The sequence below is a fragment of the Archocentrus centrarchus genome, chromosome 9, assembly GCF_007364275.1.
Source record: "Archocentrus centrarchus isolate MPI-CPG fArcCen1 chromosome 9, fArcCen1, whole genome shotgun sequence".
Lineage (NCBI taxonomy): Eukaryota > Metazoa > Chordata > Actinopteri > Cichliformes > Cichlidae > Archocentrus > Archocentrus centrarchus.
This window is the reverse complement of record NC_044354.1, coordinates 18,601,197-18,618,179: the sequence shown is the minus strand read 5'-3', so window position 1 is coordinate 18,618,179 and position 16,983 is coordinate 18,601,197. Positions and strand designations below refer to the sequence as shown.

The 16,983-nt window shown below is 40.1% G+C and overlaps 1 protein-coding gene across 1 annotated transcript in view; it reads left to right on the top strand.

The window, feature by feature from the left end:
* trpm3 (transient receptor potential cation channel, subfamily M, member 3) overlaps nucleotides 1–16,983 on the top strand; it is a 130,043-nt gene that overhangs the window by 95,045 nt on the left and 18,015 nt on the right. Inside the window, exons 10-15 of the mRNA XM_030737189.1 lie at nucleotides 1,598–1,698; nucleotides 2,003–2,137; nucleotides 2,232–2,282; nucleotides 6,968–7,108; nucleotides 9,691–9,720; nucleotides 14,339–14,631. Of these exons, the coding sequence (XP_030593049.1) occupies nucleotides 1,598–1,698; nucleotides 2,003–2,137; nucleotides 2,232–2,282; nucleotides 6,968–7,108; nucleotides 9,691–9,720; nucleotides 14,339–14,631 (751 nt within the window). The remainder of the gene's footprint in view (nucleotides 1–1,597; nucleotides 1,699–2,002; nucleotides 2,138–2,231; nucleotides 2,283–6,967; nucleotides 7,109–9,690; nucleotides 9,721–14,338; nucleotides 14,632–16,983) is intronic.

Below are 16,983 nucleotides of genomic sequence, written 5' to 3'. Positions count from 1 at the left end.
CATTTGCACAACAGCATGTGAAATTGATTGTCAATCAGTGTAGCTTCCTAAGTGGACAGTTTGATTTCACAGAAGTTTGATTTTCTTGGAGTTATATTGTGTTGTTGAAGTGTTCCCTTTATTTTAGATTAGATTAGATTCAACTTTATTGTCATTACACATGTACAATACAAGGCAACGAAATGTAGTTTAGCATCTAACCAGTAGTGCAATAAGCAGTAGTTAAACAGTAATAGAATATAATGAATATGCTTGTGAGTATATTAATGTGAATATATTAGAGGTATTATAGACATACAGTTAAAATATAAAAGATAAGGTGCTATACATATGTATGGACAAATTTATCATTTAAATCTCAATATGAGATAGATGTATTTATGTGCGCATTTAAATACAAAATGTGCTAAATGAGTAAAACTATGATAATATGCAATATACAATTATACAGTGATGTACCATGTAACAAGTGATGTAAATGAATGTAGTGCAGTCAATGTCCAGGATGTAAGTGAATGTTAATGGTGGACAGAGTTCAGTAAGGAGACAGCTCTGGGGAAAAAGCTGTTCCTCAGTCTGGTTGTCCTGGTCCGTAGGCTTCTAAAGCGCCTGGCAGAGGGCAGAGTGACAAAAAGTCTATGAGCAGGGTGATAGGGGTCTTTAAGAATACTGCGAGCACGCCGCAGACAACGCTTCATCTGGATGACCTCAACTGATGGAAGTGAAGTCCCTGTGATCTTCTGGGCCGTTTTCACTACTCGCTGTAGAGTCTTATGGTCTGCGACAGTGCAGTTTCCATACCAGACTGTAATACAGCTGGTCAGGATGCTTTCTATTGCACAGCGATAAAAGTTCACAAGGATGGTCGAAGACAAGTGTTGTCTCCTTAGTGTCCACAAGAAAAAGAGGCGCTGGTGAGCCTTCTTGACCAGGCTAGAAGTGTTTGTGGTCCAGGACAGATCTTCTGTTATGTGTATTCCCAGGAACTTGAAACTGGCGACACATTTTTTTGAGCAGTGTATATAGTTCCATCTACCAGCTCAGGTGATGCATGTATCCAGTATTTATATAGATATATATTAAGAAAAAATTTACTATCTATAGTAATACCTGAGCTGGTAGCTCCACCCGATCCACTGTCCTCAGCCGTCTTTGAATTTGGAGCATTCTGTGTTTGGTATAATGGTGGATCAATTACTCCGCCCTGTGACGCCATTTCAACACTTTTCTACCCACAAACTTGAATTCGTGTCCACACAGAAGGGAAGCGTTTGTAGTTGAAGAAATTAGAGTTGTCGCACTTCAGTAAAATAATTTATCATCATTAACCTGAGCAATCCCACCTCACCACTTAACACATATGCAAAGTCTACAGATTAATATATGAATATAATATCTATTTAAAATAATTCTAAAAATCTGGAGGAATTCCACTATTATACATCTCAGATTTACATTGATCCTGACTGTCAAAGATATAAATGTGGCAGTGGAGACATACAGTGAAAAATGCTGAAGAACAAAGCACAAAAATATATTTTTTATTATTGCCTCCCACCTAAAGTAAAAGTTTTTTATGTCTGACAATCCATACCAGGTGCTAATGCTTCAGCCCCAGACCAGCTGAGTTTGGCCTTGGCGTGGAACAGAGTGGACATTGCACGCAGTCAGATCTTCATCTATGGACAGCAGTGGCCTGTAAGAAGTAGATACAGTATAAACAAAAATACTCATACTGTAATATACTGCAGTATTATTATGTTCACAGGATGTTTGTCCCTGATTTATTCTCACTGGTACAATGGAACGTCCTGTTCAAAAACATTTTTTGTTTCGGCAGTATGCCTCAACTTTGAATTTCACAGTAATTGAACTTGAAATTACTACTATTACTGCTAATAACAATAATAGATGACGCTCAAAGTTGTTTATATAGAAAAAAAAAATCCATGCAGTTGTTGTGTATGGGATGTGGTATCATTATATGTTGTATATGCCTCAGGTTGGTTCGCTGGAGCAGGCGATGCTGGATGCCTTAGTCCTGGACAGAGTTGACTTTGTCAAGCTCCTGATTGAAAATGGAGTCAGCATGCACCGTTTCCTCACTCTTTCCAGGCTGGAGGAGCTCTATAACACGGTAACAACAAGCCTAGAGTGGCGAAAACACACTTTTAAAAAAAAGAAAAAAAAAAGAAAAGAAGCTTATTCCACCAATTTTTTTCTTTCAACAGCGCCATGGACCATCAAACACCCTGTACCACCTCGTCAGAGATGTCAAAAAGGTATGATCATCACTGCCGTCCCATTAGCTCTGTTGCTGTTCTGTATGGGAATGTGGTATATCAAAAAGGACAAGTTTGACTAAATAGAGTTGCAGTTGCTTTTTTTTGTGGTGTGTTGTTATGCTGTTTTCATCACTTCGTATATCTACATTTTGCCCTAGTTGCTGTAAACTGCAAATAGAGGCCAGCAAGCTTTTCTTTTTCAGCTGGAGTTGCGGGCTGCAGTGGCTGTGTAGTGCTGTGCACGACTCTCATCCCTCTCATGATTCCTCAGTTTACTCTTTTCTTTATCAAGGCACACACCACCATGGTAAACAAACACTACATGTATTAAAGATTGTTTTATCCACAGAACTCGGAGCAGTACTGAGCAAAGTGAGACCACAGTGGAAGTGCTGTAAGGCTAAAGAGCTTAGTAGTCCCACTGTTTGTTTTAGTTTGAACTTGTGTTTTATATGGACTATGACTTGATTTCTTGAATAGTGATAGTCAGGTCAAGTCAAATTTATTTGAGTAGCACTGTTCAGACACAAAGTAATTCAGAGAGCTTTACAGGTGGATACAAAGAGGGATACAAAAATACATTTAAAACATATATGTATACATGTCATACACATGATATAATGCAAACAGGACTCTTTTTTGAAGTGTTTTGTATTTAGATGATGCAAAAAGGGAATTTCCTCTTAATATATAATTTTGTCTGCCAAAACATTTCACACAGCGCAATCTACATTATAATTTTGCTTCTACCGCACCTTAAAATTGCTCATAATAAAAGATGACAGCACATATTTTACGTTCGGCACATATCAGACTTTTGAGAGATGATAGAGAGGTCAACAACATTACCATTAGCACGAAGAGATGCTCATTAAATGCAGTGTTACTGATTAATATGATGCCAGTGCTCCTCGGAAAGTGGCTGCAATCGCCCCTCCTTTACCTCTTCCCCTGTCTTTGCACACAACTCTGATCTCATGCTGGTGTAGAAAGCAAGAACACGCAGTGCACAATACCTGCCATCTCACTACACCATTTCAGCAATGTGCAAAATATACACTGTAGTGCATGGCGTGACATTACCATCTCCTTTTTGCAGAGCTGTGTGTAATCGCAATAGTGTCGCTGAGTGTCTGTGTGCCACTGTTCTACCATGGTATGATGCTAATTAGATTTAAATAAGTCTTCATGTCAACTATTTCCCTTCTTTCTCTTTGGTCTTTGAAGGCTGTTAGGCTTTGCTGCTGGCAGTTAACAGTTATTAATTAGATTCAAATTGCTGGCCTTTTGCTAATATTGGCAGTAAGGGTGCATGCACGCTGCTTTCATGTTTCATCTGTAGATCAGGAAAAAGGGAGTGTCATCAAAACTGGCTTCTGTACTACACCTGCTAAATATTAAGTTGATTTGTAGAGTAAATGAACAATGTAGCTTTATGGCAAATGTTTGGCTGCAGTACAGTTTGTGGCTTTAATTTCACATATCAGATAGTGTTGAGAAGGCATCCCAAGGTAACAGTGTGGTTTTTCTCCTCAGTTTGCTTTGCTACTTACGAACTGAGAGCTCAGGAAAATAATACATTAGTAATTTAGAAGGACTCCAACTCATTAGCCAACAGTGGGTTGAGAAATATGGATGTAATACACAGCACATTATACATTTCTGCAATGTCTGAAATGTCAGCAATCACCATCTGAGAAGTTTCCATGGTTTAGGCAAACTTACCTTAGCCAAAGCACTTGGTCTAAACTATAGCGGTAAATGTTATAGGCAGCAAAGACAAATGAAAAGTTTTCAGTTTCTCATTAAGAAGTCAGTTAGGACACAGAGCTAACTACACAAGAATATTAAGAACTGTTGGTCTGTAAGTGCTCAGAGTGTATTCAAAGAGGGTATAAACAAACAGCTATTAGTTTGACCTTTAGCGCCACAGGGAATTAAACGAGGGATCAGCAGCTGTGTAGTTGCTGGTACATGTATATACTACACACTCAACACTAAAGATTTATGAGTATAAGAGAGTGGAGAACAACAAAAGTTATTTATTATTTAAGTTATTTGACAAAATAAGTACATGCCATGACTTTTCCAACATATTTGATCCTCTTTGAAACTTTGCCTTAAGGTAAAGGTGATACAGTCAAACAAACAGTCTTTTAGTGCATCTCCAAAAATTAGAATGTCACTTTTTTTGTAATTCGTAACTCTTGGTAGGAAAAGATGCAAAAGCAGCAGGGATGACGGTAGCCTTGAGAGGATTGCCATGAAAAGTCTATTTAAGGACTTGTGAAGGCTTTACAAGGTGTGGACAGAGGCTGGTGTCAGTGTATCGACAGCTACTACACACAGACATCTTCAGGAAAAGGGGCTACAACTCCTGAACCAGAGATAATATTAGAAGTGTCTTACCTGGCCTAAGGAGAAAAAAAGCTGGACTGCTGCTCAGAATTCAAATGGAGGTAAATTTTGTATTAGATTTAGAAATCAAGGTCAAAGAGTCTGGAGGAAGATTGGAGAGGCACAGCATCCAAGGTGTCTGAGGTCCACTGTGAGGTTTCCGCAGCCTATGATGATTTGTGGTCATCTGCTGGTGTTGGTGGTGGTTGGCCCACTTCATTTTAGGAAGACCAAAGTCAACAGAGCCATCTACCAGGAGATTTTAGAGCACTTCATACTTACATAAGCTCCTTTTCCAACAGTAATTAGCATCTGACTTGAAATAATTTACATTACATGTAATGCATATGGGATATTTTAAAGTTTAGCTGTTTAAATTACATTAAGAAATTACTTTTTTCACAGTATTCCAATTTTTTGAGATGCACTAATAGAGTCCGGTTTACTCTTTGCTATTGAAGGGTTGGTGTCATCATGTCAAGATCTAAAAGCTTTACCAGGCATTCAGCAAATGAATGTGGTAAATAACTACATTGTGGATGCATACAAGTCTAAAACCAGACAGAAAAAGGTCTCTAAATTATTTGAAATAAATCGTTCCACTGGGCAGCCATAGTAAATTTAATTTGTGAGCAGTCAAGAAGCAGCCTCCAAATATTTTGTCACAGGAATTGCAGGTAACTCTTGCAATTTTTATTCAAGTAATTGTAATGGCCCTGTCAAAGTCCAGACCTCAACCTGATTGACATGCTGTGTCAGGACCTTAATAGAGCTGTGCATAAACAAATGCCTGCAAATGTCAATGAACCGAAGCAATGCTGTAATGAAGAGAGCAATGTGAGAGGCTGATAAAAACATACAGAAAACCATTACTTCAAGTTATTGCTGCTAAAAGTGGTTCTACAAGCTATTGAATCATGAAGTGTACTTAGTTTTTCACAGGACTGCACAGAGTCCTGTGAAAACTTCCTCTTTCACATGACTGTATAGTTAAAGGCCTTTTGGAATAATGTTATCTGGACTCATGAAGCAGCCCAGATTTGTATCACATTGAAATGTTTCCGGATGGATTTGAAACAGTGAGCGCAAGAAAACCTTGCAACTGAAAGATTTGTGCCTTTAAAGATGCGTCCAAATTTGCAAGTCACTTCCACTACAGAGGACAATACTAGTTTGTTAGAAAGAAAATATTTGCTTACACATGTTAAAAAAGTCAACAATTTCCAGTGGATTTTTTTTTTCCCCATAACATTACCCATGAAATAGTGATGAGTAGGACACAGAGGATTTTTAGGATGTCACATCTGAAAAACAGTGGAGATAGTGTCAGGGCCAGTGTTAAGTTTGGTGAGGTGTTTCTAAGGAGCAGTGGCTACCAGGATAATTGCTGCAGGGTTGATGTTGAGGGCATGAGAAGGAGTAGCGAGTGTTGACATGGTTACAGTCCTCATGTGATCGAGCTTCTGTTTCAAATGTGAGTCTCCCCCTCCAGCGTTAATAGCCGTCTGTCTATCTTTCCATGCTATTTCCACTCTCTTCCAGGCTAATGAGTCATTTATACTTTCATTCTCTTTTCTTCTCCTCGAGACTGCATTGAACCTCACTGTGAAGATCTCATTATATCCCTAAATGCAAATTATGACAAATAATCCAGTTTTTTACATGCTTTGTAATTGTCCTCAGACATTACACCCTCTAATTCACACAGCACCTGAAATTTAATTCTCTCCTCATTTTCAGCTCCTCTTTTGAATATAAAAGAATAAGTTACAGTTTGGGGCTTTGTGGAGTCACATTCCAGAAAGCTTTACAGAGTAATAAAATCCCTGAAACTCTGATCTTTATTTGTTTATTTTTGCTTACGACTTTGATAAAACAGTTTGACATTCCTACATTTAAATCAAGATGCACATAGTTTGAAAGAATCCGAAATATCAAAAGTCAAACTGAACCACAGTCTGGTCGAGATGACAATTTAATAAAGAGACTGGAAGAGAGATCTTGCTCGAGAGTTTCTGTGTATCTCATTTCTCCTGCTCTTGCTTATCATGCGGTTTACTCACTGACATTGTGTGTTCTTTCCAAGCAAGAGTATCCAGGGTTCAGTTGGATCTACTTCAAGGTGAATCAGATAATCAAGTTTTCTTTCATAGCCAAAAACACTTTGATATGGATTTTGTGCAGTGAGTGTATATGGCTGTGTGATTTGTTTTGTACTCTTGTTTCCCTTCCTTTGTTAATCAGTTGGTGTGGGTCGTTGCCTGTTAACCCTGTTTGGTTTTTAGGGAAACCTGCCCCCGGACTACCGGATCAGCCTCATTGACATTGGACTGGTCATTGAATACCTCATGGGCGGGGCATATCGGTGTAACTACACCAGGAAGAGATTCAGAACTCTATACCATAACCTCTTTGGACCCAAGAGGGTGAGTGAATTAGTCTCACCTGCTTTTTCCTCTAACCATTTAATCAATTTCAGATCTGCTGGCATTAATCTAAGTAGCAGCACCAGTGAATGAGCCTCATTATCAAATTTGCCCTTGCAAGGGCAAGAGGATAATAAGAGCAAATTACAGTATATTTCTTATACCAACATATTTATCAGAGATTGCGCAAAGGTCAGCTCCACTTTGTTGGTGGTAATCAATTAACTTTTAGATGCAGGTTTTGATTATTTTGACCTGACAAGGGGCAGGAAAGGAGACCTACAGCAGGCTTTCAGTGACATACTTTTTTGAAGAAAAGTCAAGAGAAATTTTTAGAAATTTTTTTTTGTATGTCAATTTTATGACGAGTGGATTTGAAGTTTTCAAAAATACCAGAGAACTATTTGACTGAAAATGCAGTACAAAAATAGGTAGGATTAAATAGGACTGAGTAAGTAAAAGTACACTTATACTGCACTTTTTGAACATAATATCAGGAAAACATTGTTACAAGGGTTACAACTGGAAAGAATACCTCTAATCAATCCATCCATCCATCCATACATCCATCCATCCATCCATCCATCCATCCATCCATCCATCCATCCATCCATTCTCTTCTGCTTATCCTTGGAGATATTTACTTTGTATGAGCCTACATGAGTAGGTTCAGTCTGTTTGTCTTCAAAGGACCGCTGTTGGCTGATGTCTAACAACAATGGGATAGCTACATATCTAAGTTTACCTGCCTGAATTACAAATCCAAATAATAAAATTTTAGGGTAATACTTCATAATACGCCCCAGGACTAAGACCGTAAGTTCTGCGTAATTTTCATAATTTTACTTGTAAGTACACATATTTTACAGGGATGTACCCTGTAAGTAAAGTTCTGCGTAATCACTAAGGCCATAAGTACCCTGTAATTCTGTGTAATTAGATGTAATTACAGGGATCAAGGCTGTAAGTTCCCTGTTACAGGGTACTTATGGCCTTAGCCCCAGAAATTATTCAGAACTAAAATTTGCTTACAGGGTACATCCCTGTAAAATACCTATAAGTTAGGTTAAGCCATTACATAATTCAGCCCGCGCCCCGAAAAGTACAGTATACTTATGATGTAGAATTGAGGAAACACTGTTGTTTTTTTCTGGCTAACTTACCCAGATATTATGCAGAAATTAAATTTACAGGGTGCATCCCTGGCTGTAAGGCTGTAAGTACCCTGAAATTACATGTATCTTACAGGGTACTTAGCCTTAGTCCTGGAAATTATGCAGAACTTAACTTTACATAAAGGGTATATCCCTGTATTCACAGGGTAGTTACAGCCTTAGTCGTGGGCTGCATTATGAAGTGTTACCAATTTTAGAAAAAGTCATCATTGTGTAAAAGGATTTATTTTAGGTTTCAACTGAAGAACTGTTGCTAAATATACACATACTCACACAAACTTTCATTTCATGTGTTTAAGATGCTATTTATCAGCAGAGGTTAAATGTTTGAGACCTGTTTCCCCTGTTATTCATTTCCCCATCGAGTAGAATGGGAACACAGCATGGGCTGTCATAAGCCTAATGCAACAAATCATCCATCTGTTGCAGTAGCTCTTCATCATGTGCCGTCATAATCATAAAACTACACACAGTTCATTACAACCCCACCAGTAACTTATCTTGGTGATTAGTACACACAACCAAAGTGACAGAAGTGATCATTAAAGTCATGCTTGATGGTTGTGTTATAAACTGCACATTTTGTACATTATATGATACATTTCACATTCTGTTGTTCTCTCATTGTGCCTCAAAAACCTACACATTGGCACAGTAATAATGAAATTTAAACATGCATAACTGTATAACACATAATACTTCTACTTGATGGTGCACTTTGGTATTTGTATATTCTGTTGTGTGCCTGTGAGTGTGTGTAGATGCATGTGAGCCTTCATGCATCTGTTTATCTTACTGTACGAGACTGCACGGCAGCCACAAAGCACAGGAAAAGGCACTGATAACGCTTGAGCTAAGAAACAGGACAGAGACAGAGCAAGGAGGCAAAACGAAAGAGAGAGAGAGAGAGAGTCACCCTCACTTTAACTGTGATTTTATAGACCAAGTAAATACGCAGCCACATAGTTATGTGCATACACACATAAACACATGTTAAGGAACAAAGCCTTGAAATAGATGTAGATATCAAAATCCCCACAAGAGACATGGGTTATTTTTACCAACTCAGATGATGCCTCATGAATACATAATTCATACATGCCCTGCTTTAATGCAGATACACAGTACTGTACCAGATCTACAAATATAACATCTTTAATACATGTAAACACACAACTATAAGAGATTACTGCCATATATACTGTCAATCAAATGAACAAAAAGTGTTATCCTTCAGTATTGTTTCCATTTTGAAGCATCCATTCAAATCAAAGTCAAGGATTTATTTTATTAAAGAATATTCCTGGCCTTGTGAGTAACTCTGTATTTAAGTCTGTGCTGCCTTGTGCCTATAAAATAAATTGAACAAGGTCTCATTGTATGTTAATGTTTCTTTGTCATTTCTAGCCCAAAGCTCTGAAACTGCTGGGGATGGAGGTGAGTCTTGATCCAATCAAGGTTGTTATTCACCTTCACTGTTCCTAACCTTTATCCCTCAAGTGTCCTCACTGAACTGGCCTACAGTTTACTTATCCAAATAAGTGTTTGTATCAAGGTGTGTGCTGTGTGCCTCACAGTCCATGAAGGGAAGCTCTGGATGTGTATTTAATATATTCTGATGGTAATCTTTATACATCTCTGAGTCAGCTGAACGCTTTTCACATAAACAGCCAATAAAACAAAACAAACTCATTTCAATTTATAGTTTTCTCAGATTTATGAACTTTTAAAAAGCTGGAGACTCATGCTTCAGACAGTTTAAATGCAAATATGGAACATTTCAAAGCAGTCCTGCTGTATTTAACTGAATAAGTGATGGATGGGCTGATCAGATTTACATGGTATGTGGTGTATGCATAACCTTCTTAAAGCCATAGACATACATACATAGACGCCGCATTGAGCGCTGAATCGTACGTCAACGTCGTCGCCATATTGGATGTGACAAACTTAAACACAGAGACGTCTCACTGATGCTGCGTGGAGCTATTTGAACTGGTTTGCAGTCGAAACTGGATTACATGGGATTACCTTTCACAGGTAAGAGTGAACAGTTGTTTTTTTATTTGTATTTGACCATTATAGCATTTTGAAACAGAATTTGCTGACAGTGCAGATAATACTATGTAGTCCACGCATATTACTCTGAAGTCCCGCGGTGAAACCAGCCCACAAGCAATGAAGTCAATCTTACTTTACTAAATTGCCCAAAATAACTACTCTGATTGTTGTTAGGTGCTTGGCTAATTTTTTTTTTTTTGGCTACTATGTATGTTTCCAAATATAAAGGGCTGTGAAAGCAGTGGGAGGTAGCTCTAAAGGAAAGCAGCTTCTGCTACCTGTGATCCGTGCTACTCTGACAGAGCAGGTCAGTCAGGATCAGAGATGGATCTGTTCCTTCAGTCTTCTGTTTCCCAGCTCATCTTCAGAGGGCAGGTGTATCACTAGGCTGCAAGGATTACATAAGTCAGTGCCACACTCTGCTGAAAATATTGAGCATCATGCCCCTGGTTATATTCAAACCTTTTGTCACCCTTTCATCCACCTCCCTTTTCATGCTTTCAGTGTGTGTGTGCATGTACGTGTATGAACACACATGCACACACACTGAAACAGTACTGTCAATATTGAATATGCACTCAAACCTGGTGATGGACTGTGACTATACATTCATCCTTGTTTCTACTAGCACCACTCCCATGTTTTGCCGTTGTCACCTGACGATCTGAGAGCCAGACTCGGTGAAGCCATAGAGCCATGGAGACAGTGGAGAGTCTGTAAAGAGAGACGAGGAATGCAAAGGACAGAGAAAGAAGGGCAAAGATCTGTGTGTGTGGTCTTCTGGAGGATGTCAGGGGGAAGCAGCTGATAAATGAAGAGCTTAACAAGAGGCTCAGTTTATACTCAGGTAAAAAGAAAATTTGCCCCTAACTGTGGAATCTTTGCTAGGGCTTCATTGTTTCAAGATTACTTACTAATTATCCATCCATCCTCTTCCGCTTATCCTGTTCAGGGCTGGAGCCTATCCCAGCTGACATAGGGCAATAGGCAGGGTACACCCTATACAGGTCGCCAGCCTGTCGCAGGGCTAACACAGAGACACAGACAACCATTCACACTTATGTTCAGTTTAGAGTGACCAATTAACCTAACCCTAGTAACTGCATGTCTTTGGACTGTGGGGGTACTCCTCCAGAGTACCCAGAGGAAACCCACGTAGACAAAGGGAGAACATGCAAACTCCACACAGAAAGGCCCGGGCCAAGGTGGAATTGAACCCTAAGTCCTTCTAGATGTTATTCTAGCTGTGAGGCAGTAGTGCTAACCACCACACCACTGTGCTGCCGTTACTTACTAATTAGTCTGTGATATTTGAATTTTCTGATTTTCCTCCTGTCAAAACAGAGCCATGAGTACACCAAAGACCAGAGGGACTTTGTTCTGAAAGCCTGCACCTATCTGAGAGAGTCTTTCCATATTAATCTCCCACATCCACATACATTACAGAGGTATTGTTCATGTAATTTGAAGTCTTTGTTTCTATGAAAGCTGTGCATATTATTTGATCTCATTATGACTACACAGGGTGAAAGGCAAACATAGCTACACCTATCATTAACATTACCATCAATAAATAATGAGAAACAATAGATAAATTAATGTTGGCCATTCCTCTTGTTTTCCTCTCTGATTTTGGCACAAGTCCTACAACTACACAAAAGGAATACAATTAAACAAACTAGACAAAAACATTAAATGTTTTCACCTTCTTCAGTTTTTCCTATTTGTGTGAGGTCAACGTATATGACCCTATGCTTTCAACAGCTGCAGTGACCACCTTTCACAGCACTAACCTCAATAAAACATTTCTCATCCCTGTTTGTTGTTTGTGTGTCTGTGTGTGTGTGTGTTTTTAGGGGTCTGGAATTGCAACCCTTCAGCAGGCCTCTTCCAGGCCATCTTCTGCTGTCTAATGGTGCAGTGCGGTGTGTTTCAAGCACATCAGGTAATGTGGCACTAGAGGATGAGACCGTGTCCCTGTCTGCTTTTGAGATGTCGCTTTCTCCAGCTGCAGAAGAAACTGAAGAGCCTCCATCCACCTTTGCCATCATCCCTGCAGCTGTGTGCGACCGTAGCTACCTACCAACCAGCTTTGGTAGACTTATGGAGAACGCTCTTGTTTACATCTCATTGTTTGTTGTTTGCCAGGTTTTTTAAAAAGCCACATGTGCTGTGGTAGTTTCGTGCCTGATGCTGTACCCGCATCATTTGATCACATTAAAAAAACAAACAAAGGCGGGCTGATGAGTCCTCTTGAGGGTGCAGTAAAGGTGTTCAGATCAGCTTTTTTTATTCGCCAGTCAGCATCAGGCAAGCTGTCAAAGTTTCCTTGATCTCTCTCTCTTGTGATTTGGTGCTATATAAATAAAGACTGATTGATTGATCTTCCAGACCTTCTGTTTGTCTACTGTCATCAGTCTATTTTTGCATTTGTGCTTCTTGTCCCCTTTGTTTTTGTGTAATAATAATAATACATTTAATTTATAAAGCAATTTACAGAAGTTGGAAATAGCTTTTATTTTATTGTATGCAATAAAACATGACTCTATAATTTTAGTATACACTTCTAAAAGAAAATGAAGTAGATCAGTTTCTATCACGGTTCTTATTTGGATTTGCAAACTTTGCTCATTTTTTGTCTGAAAGATTGCCACTATTAGTACTTAAATTGATATAAATCACTGAATATAGTTTTTATTCAGAAAACCTGCAGGTGTTATATCTACATGTCAGGATCTGTTTATTGTAGACAATTATCATCACAGTAACCACTTTAATAACTTTGGTAGCTTTAAATACTCAAAAACAGAAAAATGCATATATTGGTTTGGTGCCAGTACCCTTAACATACATGGCGTATTTAAGCCTGAGCCAACCCAAAGGGATCAGCGAGGAGCCTATTAGAATCACTAGGGGTGTACTTAACATTTATAATTATCACAGAAAATTGCATACGTTGTTTTTGGCGCCTATTAGTTTCTCAATATTTATTACTGCATGTGTGAACCAGACAACTTAAATAACTTCGTAGAAAGGCACTTTATGAAGTTCAGTCCATTTACTTGTATTACTTTGAAAGGCAGATCTTCACATCCAATATGGTGGACGCGCTGACGTATCACAGCAACGGGCCGACCCACTCAGTGCTGCATCTACGTATGTAGGTCTATGGTTAAAGTTTCATCGAGCTTCTTTTGTTTTTGCCGTGTTGGCATTGACTTATTTCCCTCAAAGCCTTTTGATTTTTATGAAAGATGATTTCTCATCCATCCAGTATGTATGTCAGAAATGCTCCTGTTAATACGTGACAGCTGTGATCACTGAAGGTTTAAAATACTGCAGTCGTTTCTAAATGCCACTGAAATTGCTAACTTATACCTTCATCCAGACATTTGTCACTATCTAGAGTTGCAGAATATTTTATTGCTGTGCAATCTTTTTTGTCCAGCTGATCACTGTTGAAGAAATCTTGCAATGAAAGTTATTTTTCAGATGGGTTGAACTGACCAACTGCCAGTTTTCAGTAGTCAAAATGTGAACTTGTGCCATTTAATGGTAACGGCTATGTTTCCAGTAAATTCACCTCTGGCAAGGTTTTTTGCTCATAACTGAAGTGAAATTACATTATAAAGAAGTTAAATCATATTCAAAGATGTGAAGATGTGTTGAAAAGTAGATAAGACAATGCCCACTCTGGGCCCTCTAAACTGCTTTGTATTAAGCACAATGTGTTCCAGCTTGTCTCTTTAAAATGTAACTTTAGGTTTAGGCACCTTGATGTGGCCGAACCAAAATGTTCTTCAGAGGTTTAAGGCATGCAAAAGATTAAAATTTATTAGGTGACACCTGTGATCAGTTATTAGAATCCAAACACTGAACATATATATGTATAATGTTGCTCTGCTGTACTGAAATCATCTGAACAATCTCCTGAGAAATATTTATATAGACGTCTCTGTCTTCCCTTCGAACTCATGCTATCGATCACCAATAGGATGACATGCCGATCCGAAGAGGTCGTCAGAAGACGACGCGTAAACGAGAGGAAGAGGTGGACATTGATTTGGACGACCCAGAAATCAACCACTTCCCTTTCCCTTTCCACGAGCTGATGGTGTGGGCCGTGCTCATGAAACGTCAGAAGATGGCGCTGTTCTTTTGGCAGCATGGTGAAGAGGCCATGGCCAAGGCCTTGGTGGCATGTAAGCTTTGTAAGGCCATGGCACATGAAGCATCTGAGAATGACATGGTGGATGACATCTCCCAGGAACTAAACCACAACTCTCGGTGGGTGAGATGATACATTTTATCATTTTATCCCTGTCTCTCTCTTTCTCACTCTTTTTCCTTCTCTCTCATTGCTGGATTATGTGGCTTTAAACGGGATATTCTGGTATAGTGTTATATATAAATAATGTATATTGTAGTACTTATAAGAGCCGAAACATGGAAACATTTCTGCCATAAATGATTAATGTCTAGTTGAGCTAAGAGTCTAGACAGGAACATCCACCCCGTACTTCAATATATGTAGTTAGATGCAAACACATGCCTTCATTCATGCTAACTGGCCTGTTTCAGACTGGCTCTCATGAGATGTAAGTGACACATGTACAAAAATCTAATAACATGGACACTTTAAGGTGCAACCTGTTGGCACTGGATGGACCATAACATAATGTCCCAGAGGTGTTCTATTGGATTTAAGTCAGGTGAGCGTGGGGACCAGTAAAATGGTATCAGTTCCTTCATCCTGCCTGCATACATACCACATGAGGCTGGGCATTGTCATGCAACAGGGGTAACCCAGGACCCATTACACCAACGTAGGATCTGCCAATGGGTCCAAGGATTTCATCCTGATACCTAATGGCAGCCAGGGTGCTGTTGCTTAGCCTGTAGAGGTTTGTGCGTCCCTTCATGGATATGCTTCCCCAGACCATCACAGACCCACCACTAAACCAGTCTTGCTGAACAATTTTACAGGCAGCATAATGTTCTCCACAGCTTCTCCACGCCCTTTCACGTCTGTCACATGTGTTCAGGGTGAACCTGCTGCTATCTGTGAAAAGCACAGGGTGCCAGTGGTGGACCTGCCAATTCTGGTATTCTATGGCAAACTGACCCTAGCCAAATGCAAAACTAGTGAAAAAACAGTAAGAAAATATGAGGATGGAAAACCATTCCTGTTTTGGGGTTTGTCCCCTGGGATTGGACCCCCCCCAAGAACCTGGACCACCCCCAAGAACCACATAAGACCAGACCTCATAAGCACTGACAAGAAGAGGGACAGCAGGAGCAAAAGGGGGAGAGACGCAGGGAGCTGGCTGGACAGCCCCAACCCCCGGGAACCCCCCAAGCTGGAGTGGCCCACAAATCACACAATCCCTGAATATTGTTGAATACGTTGTAGTGAATATCACCCACATGAGGTGGGGGGCCAATGCACAGTATTGCCAAGCAGCCTGCCCCCGATGTGACTCCCCACTACCATTGTAGTCTGCCTCCAATAGTGATCCTATAGTGATCTGTGTAAATACAGCTATTATAAATATTGTGTGAGAGTGTGCTGTGCATTTAAAGAAGCAAGACAGGTGACAAGACAGGTGAAGCCCAAGGTGAAGACCAAGGCACAAAGGCAGAGCCAACAACCCCACAGCCAACTCCACAGACCTAGCACCCAGAGGAGGTCATTGCCCATTGCAGCCCAGCAGGGGCAAAAGGCAGGCCCAGAGGACCCACCCAGGGATCTCCAGAGGGGCAGAAAACATGGGGCATGGAGGGCACTGATATGTCCACTAACAGGTCCAGTCCCAAGGGTGAGGCAAAAGCAAGTAACTGGAGGGGGCGCTAAGAAATACAACAAGCTGTCCATACATGAGACCTCAGAAACTGCCAAGCAAAGACTTACAGGCATGGCTAATCGCTTGAAGAGGTATAGTAGACTGAACCACCTGTGCACGGCCTGGATTGAGGTGGCTGATGGTTGCTCCGTTTTGTAGTTGGCATCCGTAGACAGTCTTGTTAATGATCTGGCTGAGGGGGGTTCAGGCCCATGCAGAACAACAGTGGGAACAGAGCATCTCCTTGGTAAATCCCACACTTGATGGTGGATTGTGCAGTTGGCTTAAAGTTGCGCTCTAGCGTTGTTCTCCACATCCCCATTGAGATCCTGATGAAAGCTCTTAGGGTCCTGATGATCTTCTACAGGTCTAGGCATTCCAGGATCCATGTGTGGCATTGAGTCATAGGCTTTCTTGTAATCAGTCCAGGCGGTGCACAGGTTAGTCAGTGTGGTCTTACAGTCTCAATTGACTGCTCTATCTACCAGTAGCTGGTGCTTTGCTGCTCTGGTATTTCTGCCAGTTTCTTTCTGGGCCCTGCTCATGTGTTGAGCCATGTGCCTGTTCATCTTAGCCACTATGATGCCTGCCAGGAGCTTCCATGTTGCTCTGAGGCACTCAACTCCAAACTCTCAGGTCAATCTAAGCGGAAATTCAGAGGGGACAGAATATTCTCTATTGCTGCCCCTAGGTTACGGAATAAATTGCCTTTGCACGTTAGCTACATTGTCCATTTTTAAAACTCATATTATAACACATTGATACTCTTTGGCCTTCTACCCAGCACGAGATATTG